The sequence below is a fragment of the Sapajus apella genome, unplaced genomic scaffold (assembly GCF_009761245.1).
Source record: "Sapajus apella isolate SASKATOON/1434 unplaced genomic scaffold, GSC_monkey_1.0 scaffold5, whole genome shotgun sequence".
Classification (NCBI taxonomy): Eukaryota; Metazoa; Chordata; class Mammalia; order Primates; family Cebidae; genus Sapajus; species Sapajus apella.
In genome coordinates, this window is record NW_022436945.1 from 42,470,556 (window position 1) to 42,479,263 (window position 8,708).

The 8,708-nt window shown below is 39.6% G+C and overlaps 2 protein-coding genes across 3 annotated transcripts in view; one reads left to right on the forward strand and one right to left on the reverse strand.

The window, feature by feature from the left end:
* Window positions 1–5,398, forward strand: part of LOC116548770 — a 22,488-nt gene extending 17,090 nt beyond the window's left edge. For both annotated transcript variants that reach the window (XM_032274289.1, XM_032274290.1), the window contains 2 exons: window positions 2,657–2,722; window positions 5,086–5,398. In XM_032274289.1, coding sequence (XP_032130180.1) covers window positions 2,657–2,722; window positions 5,086–5,234 — 215 coding nt within the window. In that variant the 3' untranslated portion in view covers window positions 5,235–5,398. The remainder of the gene's footprint in view (window positions 1–2,656; window positions 2,723–5,085) is intronic.
* Window positions 1–8,695, reverse strand: part of PPAT (phosphoribosyl pyrophosphate amidotransferase) — a 42,972-nt gene extending 34,277 nt beyond the window's left edge. Inside the window, exon 1 of the mRNA XM_032274285.1 lies at window positions 8,413–8,695. Within this exon, the coding sequence (XP_032130176.1) occupies window positions 8,413–8,540 (128 nt within the window). The 5' untranslated portion in view covers window positions 8,541–8,695. The remainder of the gene's footprint in view (window positions 1–8,412) is intronic.
* Window positions 8,696–8,708: the final 13 nt, after the last annotated feature.

Here is an 8,708-nt window from a genome sequence, read left to right on the forward strand (position 1 = left end):
TTTTTTTGAGACGGAGTTTCACTCTTGTTACCCAGGCTGGAGTGCAATGGCGCGATCTCGGCTCACCGCAACCTCCGCCTCCTGGGTTCAGGCAATTCTCCTGCCTCAGCCTCCTGAGTAGCTGGGATTACAGGCACGCACCACCATGCCCAGCTAATTTTTTGTAGTTTTAGTAGAGACGGGGTTTCACCATGTTGACCAGGATGGTCTCGATCTCCTGACCTCGTGATCCACCCGCCTCGGCCTCCCAAAGTGCTGGGATTACAGGCTTGAGCCACCGCGCCCGGCGAGCCTATCTCTTAAAAAGAAAAAAAATTTCATAAGGCCTGAAAAATTATTCAGAATTGAAACCTAGTAGAATTTAAGATGAGAGGAACTAACTGTTGGAAAGCTTTGTGGAGTAGATCTCCCCCTGCCACCCCCTGCTGTACATCATCAGTTGCCATGCCCACTTACTGGTTGTAGTTTTCATAAGGTATCCCAGAGAAATGTTCTTTCTCTTCTTCTGATCTATGTAAAGAATTTTTAAATTTAAGTTTTTCCCACAAGCCATAGAGTATTTTAAAATAATAATAAATAATGTCCCAGTCCATAGGAAGGTACAGCTAGGATGAGTACTATATCACACATTAAATAGGCTTCCACTCGGAAATCCAACATATCATTTGCTGTGGTGTTTCCCCCCAGTTCACTTGTTAGCATCCTATACATATACTTGTATACCAGAATAAATTAATATTATATTTATTGGGAAAAGCATCTAAGTTCCATTAGCTATTTATATCCTGTCTGGTTGTCTTAATTGACCTGGTCAAACTCTTCCACTAACGTCTCAATGTGAAAACTGCCAAGACCAGTAAATCTTTAGTCTTTTATTTCTTTATATGTATTGCAATAAGGATCATTCCTAGTTACAGTGAGGCTCATATGAGAACTGACATAAGAGCTTTTAGTCAAGCAGTAAAGTGTCACAATAGACAAATGTTGCCAAACTGGGTCTAAAAGTGCCATCATACTCCCAAGTGCAGCATACTTCTTTGTGATGTTAAAACAGGATACTCTAAGATTTCTAAGGAGATAAACCTACAGTGCCATTCATTCATTCAGACAGGGTCTCGCTCTGTCACCAAGGCTGGAGTGCAGTAGTGTAATAATAGCTCACAGCCTCAATCTCCTGGACTCAAGTGATCCTCCTGCCTCAGCCTCTGAGAAACGGAGACTAGAGACATATGCCACCACAACCCGGTTAAGGCCATTTTGAAATATGTTTAAAGATGGCAAAGGTTCTGGACTTTAAGGTTACAGCTTTCATGCTGGAATCCAGCCCTACTGCTTTTTCAGCATAATCTCCAATTGCAAAAGTAGATTATAGTTTTGTAAACATCAAACTTAAATTGCTATTGTGCTTATTTTCTGGCAGAGAAAGACTCCTTATGTATTGCCTCAGAAGTGGTGGACTACCCCACTACACCCCAAAATAACACTGGGTCCAGTGCAGGGTCTAAATTGGTAAATTTTAAATGTCATTTGATATGTGAAGTCTAGTATATACCATTTTAAGTAGTAATAAAGAAGATCTCTATTGTGTATTACCTAAAAATGCTTCCTTATACCTGAGTTGGTAGAGAAGATGGTAGAGGAAGAAAGAAAATGTCTATACCCACTTCTCACTAAAAGAAATTAAGTAAGCATTGGGACTCTCCATATTCATAAATATCCAGTGAAGATCACCTATGATGAAAAGCAGCTAAATTATTCTCATTAATAATGGAGAACAGTCTATCTTATAATTTTTAGAATATACTGTTTGAATATGTACACAAAATTTCTTTTGACTCATATTGAAGTTATTATTGTTTCCTTATGTTATTCTTGGTTCTTTATGCCATTTCAGTTGCTTTAAATGAATGATATTCAAATCCAAGATTTATCTATGTTTGAATAATTATAGATCATGTTGATTTGTAGGTAATCCTTTAGAAGATGCTAAGTCATTTACAGATTATAACAGTGAGTGACACAGAGGCTGGAAAATACTGGTGTGACAATGAGGTCAGAGCATTGATACAAATATGGTCTGATGAAAAAATTAAGCAAATGCTTGAAGGGGCCACAAGAAACAAGAAAATTTTTGAGGAAATTGCCAGAAGATGAATGCGGTTTGGGATAGACAGAGACCGGAAACAATGTCATACCAAACATAAAAATTTAAAATATGAATATAGCATTTTACAAAGAAAAAATGGCAACCCTCAAAGAAAAATGAGATTTTATGAAGAAGTTGAATGCATCCTAAGAAAACCAACTCTCAGAACTGCCAAATGGAAACATGGTAACCTTGGAATTGACATTAACAAAGAAAAAAATCCAGATATTCCTCTTTGCATTTTCATTTAGCAAGAGAAAAACTCTTTCAAAATAAAATCCTACCACTATTGTATGCTCAAATGACCCTTTAAAAATCAATAGAAATAGGTATCTAATTTAAGCCAAGTTTCAACTTTTTTCTAAACCTTGTACGAAAATATTCCTAATTCTTAACTCATTATCTGTCCAACTGCTTCGGTGTTCTTATTTTAGCAGACTTGAATGCTTGAAAACTAATGTATTTTAGATGATGTCATATAATGATTCTTTTCCTGTGTTTTTATTTAAGAATTATTTGAAGGTCATAACAAAAGCCAAGGAACTTTGAGCTTCAAGAGAAAAGCGCATGAAGATGGTAAGAGCCTGAGAAATGCCCAGTTCTTCCACACAGTGAAAAACTTGTTGCTTTTTCCTGATAACAGAGATATTTATTCCTGTCCTTGATAAGTTAGACTAAATATATTGTTTATGAACTGTATTAGAACAGAGAATGCTGAGAAATAATTTCTTTCATAGCTCATTGAGTGAAAGTTCCTGCAGGAGCTAGATTTTATATTTTAAAAGAAGAAAGAAGAAAAAGAGTGAGAGTAACACTGAAAGCAAATGAAAACTTGCCCAGAGTTAGATAACTATTCATTTACCGTGGTCCTTTAAATTGTACTTTGCAGCGATTGTTACAATCATTGTTAACAGATCTAAAAAGAAAAAAATCCACAGTTCCTCAAAGGTAGTCAATAATGAATATAACATTTTAATAAGTCTGAAAGTAAGTCAAAGTCAGAAGCCAACCTAATAATGGGAGCTGTAATTCCAAACGGACCCATCACGGACATCAGAAAAGATAATATAATGCAACATACCATGTAGAAGAAAGAAAATGCTCACAATACTGATAACAGGAAAACCTGAGTTCCAGTCTCTCTTTGACCCTAATTCCTCAACACAGAGCTAATCACTGCATTTCTCTGGATCTCTAAAATAATCCAGCTTTAGTGTTTTATAGATTTATAATTTATGAAATTGTTTTTTAGTAAACACAAAAAAATTGAAGAGTTAAACAAAATTTTACAAAGTAAACACCCCAAACCCACCACTCAGGACATAAAACTTACTAGCACCCTAAAAGCCTCCCAGACATTAATCATCTTCCAGCCCCAGTAAACATTATTCTCACTTCTTTCACCATAGATTAGTTTAGGATTCATACAGTAGGTACTTTTCTTTCATTCAGCATTGTTTATGAGATTTACCCACAATTTTACTCAGTAGTCTGTTATTTTTTACTGCTGTAGAATAATCCATTGTAAAAATATAAATCCCAGCCAGGTGCAGTCAATGGCTCAGGTCTATAATCCCAGCACTTTGGGAGGCTGAGGAAGGAGGATCACTTGAACCCAGGAATTCAAGAACAGTCTGGGCAACACAGTGAGACCCTCATCTCAATATTTAATTAATAAATAAATAAACGTACATCCCATAACTTTTTCAAATCTATTTCACTGTTGGACATTCCAGTTGTTTCCAGATTGGAGTTTTTATGAATAATTGCATGCCTCTCAATGGACATATGTATGCATTTCTGTTGAGTATAATACCCAGAAGTGGAAGGCAGGGTCATAGGACATGCATATATCAAGGCACTGTTCTAAGCACTTTACATATTTTAACATATTTAGTCCCAACCACAACGCTATAACATAGATGCTACCATTATACTCAATTTACAGATGAGGAAACTGAGGCATAGAGAAGTCTGTGCTCTTGAACCAATGAGGCCTCTCTGCGAGGGCAGGAACCACATCTGCCCTGTATGGTACAGTATTTCCAGTGTCTACCACAGTGCCTTAGATGCACATTATAGGAGTTCAACAAATTAGTCTTCCCCTTATAACCTGTAATCTCAAGTGAACTGAAAAGTGTATTTTTCCATTCCTGGATATAAATGCAAGTCAGATAAAACTCTTGTGCGATTAACACTTAGCAGTTTTCCTGAAAGGAGAAGTGGTTAAGGGTTAACCGCACAAGAGTATCATTCTGAGCCCACTGAATTTGAGCATTAGCCCTTACAATACACAAGTCTAGGCCAACAAATGAGGAAACAGACTCAGAAGTTAGGAGACCTGCCCAAGATTACATTGGTGTTACTGGAAAACCTGGGGCTAGATTTCAGGTTGTATGTTAAGGAGCTCTTCCCAATATTGACCAGAATGACCAAGCAGTGGTACTTGGAGGCTTTTGGGGACAGGTAAATTCTGCTTCAGACTAATGCAAAAAGCAAAGTTCTAAACAAAATAGTTATAAATGGAAGAATCAAAAATACTTATTTTGAATAAAGAATCACTGAATTATAAAATAATTAGAAGTCTCTCAAAATCAAAGACTGGAACAATTTGAAAGAACACTTTTAAAATAAGTCACTTCCTCAAACCAAAAGTTACTTTACTTGACTTAGATACACGTTATAGATTAAGGGAGTGTAAAAGTAAAACACTACAGCAATGTTACATATTTGGCCATTTTCAATCAAACATGAAAATCAAAATTAAGTTAAGATATCCCCTGCCTTAATTTGGTAGCCCTAAATAAGTTCTCTGGCAATCAAAACCTGTGTTCTCCACAAAACTAAGTGAAGATTAACTGGGAACTAGGTCCGACTGAATGCATCTCTCATTCTCACAAGTGCCTTTCTAGTGGTAATGTTCTGTATTCTGTTTGCAGAAACAGTGTCTCTATCTCTTAAGAAAAGTACTCCTGAGATCATTACAAATCAGTTTCCTCAAAGCATAATAACAGAACCAAAAGATTCTACAGAACGTTTCTGCAGACAGGAAACCCAACTTCATCAGGTAAATCTTATAAATTTTTAGAAGTAGTATGAAAATGTTTGTCATTGTAAGGTTCAAATCCTAACCCAGAGAAGTGATAATTCACTGAAGGGAAGGGTATGCTTATCACAAAATGAATCAAGGAGAAAGGCTAACTAGCTGATTCATGGGATAAATCTAAGAAATCTTCAAATATGTCCAGGCCATTCTAGTCTCCATAAAATGTGACTGTGTTTTAAAAATGAATATGTTTACTCTAAGAAGGGATGTCTGGTTTGTTCAGAACTCTGCAAACTACTGAGATGATGTTTTCAGGACCAAAACAGCATGTGATTATGTGAATCTGGCATGAACATACCCACAACATATGCATGTATAGTTTACAGCTAAAAGGACATTTGAAAATTCCCCTTCAGAAAGCAAAGCTACAGAATAACTCTGAAGATAGCCAGAATTACTAAAAAGGGGTAGTACATCTGGATGAACCCATCTTGGTTAAATATCCAGTGCATGGCTGTTTACTAATTGATACTCTATTTTTATATGAAATAGGTAATATACCTTCCAGTTATTCTGTTAACTCCAGGACTAAATATTTTAGATTAGATTATGCCCAAGACAAAAAACTGAACGAAAAACAAAGCAAAAGTAGTAGAAATCTCACCTTCTAGATTCCATCTTCTTAAAGATAAAGTTGCCCAGGCATGGTGGCTCACGCCTGTAATCCTAGCACTTTAGGAGGCTGAGGTGGGTGGATCACTTAGGCCAGGAGTTCGAGACCAGACTACTAAAAATACAAAACTTAGCCAAGTGTGGCAGTAGGTGCCTGTAATCCCAGCTACTTGGAAGGCTGAGGCACGAGAATCGCTTAAACCTGGGAAGTGGAGGTTGCAGTGAGCTGAGATCATGCCACTGCACTCCAGCCTAGGTGACAAAGTGAGACGCTGTCTCAAAAAAAAGAAGATAATGTATAAGAAATAAATTCCTTCATCAAAAAGAAAAAAAACCCAATTAAACCTTTTTGCAGTTGTTTTAAAACTAACCAGTAGTGAATGAGGGTGGGAAAGCGCAAACAGCTTTCTGCAACAGACCACCACTTCTCAGAGTACACCATACACACACACACACACACACACACTTATACATATATATGTAACTAAACTACTATTAAGCTATGACAACCTAACTAGGCTCTAGTTTTGACGTTCCTAGATTCAACGCCATACAAAAATGTTAGTTCTGGAGGGGTGCCATGGCTCACGCCTGTAATCCCAGTACTTTGGGAGGCCTAGGTGGGAGGATCAATTGAGGCCAGCAGTTAGAGACCAGCCTGGCCAACAAGGCGAAATCCACCCTGACATGATAAAACTCTGTCTCTACTGAAAATACAAAAATTAGCCAAGCGTGGTGGTGCATGCTTGTAATCCCAGCTAGTGAGGTGGCTGAGGCAGGACGATTGCTTGAACCCAGGAGGCAGAGGTTGTAGTGAGCCAAGATTGCCACCACTGCACTCCAGCCTGGGCAACAGAGAGAGACTTGGTCTCAAAAACAAAAAAAAAGCCTCTTTTTCTTCAGGCACACATTTAAAGGAGAGAAGAGAGGGGGATGAAAACTTCCTGAATAACTTTGGCAAAAAAGTAAATATAGTGAAGAACAGTTCATATATATTTTCTATAGACCACCAGGCAACCCTAAAGACCTCTAGATTCTCCCCCACTTCCATGACAGAATATCCAAAAACACTACCAGCTAATTTTCGTATTTTTAGTAGAGACGGGGGTTTCACCATGCTGGTGATGGTCTTGATCTTGACCTCATGATCCGCCCGCCTCGGCCTCCCAAAGTGCTGGGATTACAGGCTGAGCCACCACCACAGGCGATAACTTCTAAGAATGTTATAAACTAATGTTGCTCAGAACTACCACATAATCAAGAGTTTACTTTCTCCTTGGATTATGTAACTAATCGTTTCAATGTATGTGTTGTTTTTTTTTAGAGAAATCTATTATGATCAACCCATAATTATCCAAGATTGGAGTTACGCAAGTTAAAAATATTCTTTTTGATGCATCCCACATTCTCAGTTCTATAGTAAACATAAAATGTGAAACTGAAATTCAAGTATTTGGGACAAGGAAAACAGCAAAAAGTACTTCTAATTTAAGTTTGGTTGAGGGAAAGCTAATCATTTGGAATGCGTTTATACACATTGCACCCATTTTGCTGTTAAGTGTTATTGCCAAGTTCCTGAACTGTACTAGATATTGTTATTACTGTATTACCTTACGGAAACTTTGTAATACTTTCAGTGAGAGTATCAAACCCAGGTTTGTGTCTCTTACCCTAGAGTAATAATTTATATCAACTTCCAGTTAAGTCAGGTAGTAAGAAAAGGAAAGATCCCTGAGCGAACTCTTTTTTTTTAAACTCAAAGGGATCTCCCAATTTTTCAAAATCAAGTGTATGGATCTTGTCAGAGACACTACTCCCCTTTTGAAGGAGGGAGTTACTTTTTGTCATCTTATTACCAACGTTTTCATTCATTAGGTAAGACATTTACCAATGAATCTTTTCCAGATGCACTATTCCCTATGGTTGGTTTATTTTCACTTAATTTATTTGACATCTACTACCGGTAGTCCTTCTAAACATCAACTAGTCATCTTTCCGTGGGTCTTAAGTCTAGGATCCTCAAGTTCCCATAGCGATATCTACTTTCAAATCCATCATCTGCTCAATAGCTCTGCCACTGCAAACAAAAGCTTGTGGTGGTTGGAGGCCCCGCGCGAAAACCTTTAGGTGTTGTAGGACCTGGACCGGCCGCCACGCCACACTAACCTATTACAGGAGCAGCCACAGGCTCGGGGAGATTAGAACCCGCAAGCAGTGGGAAAGGAGCCCTGACCCAGCTAGACGAAGCAAACCAGAGCCTTACAAGCTGGCCAGCCTCTGGAGGGATGCACAGACCGGGGGGCGGGGAAGGAGAGAGCCCCTAAAAGGCATGAGAGGCTGGAAAGGTGGGCAGGACAGGCTAAAGTTCCTGAAAGCGAGGCGCCCCACGTGCCCAACGAGGCAACCAGGTCGATGCCACAGCCAACTACCAGTTCAGGGAGGAGAGGTACGTCCTCCCAGCCCTCGACGCTCACGAGAACGCCGACTGCGGGAAGCGGTTCCAAAAGATGAAGACGCACGACCCCACCACCCCTACCCTGTTGCTCACCGGTGCTGCAGCCCCACGAGTCCCAGAGTGATCACATGCGGTACATCCAGCTGCGTGGGCCACTCTCCTGAGGCGATGCACCCAAACACGCCACATTCCTCTCGGATCCCCAACTCTTCCAGCTCCATGTCGCCGCCGAAAGCACGTGGAGGGATCCGCCGCTGCGGCCAAGGTTAAAGGACCAACCAGCTGCCAGCTCCGTCCGTCCAGCTCAGGAGCTCGCGCTCACGACGGGCGCTTCCTTCCCCGAGGCTGGCCCCAGCTACTGCGGCGGCGCGCGCTGTCCCTAGGTGGGT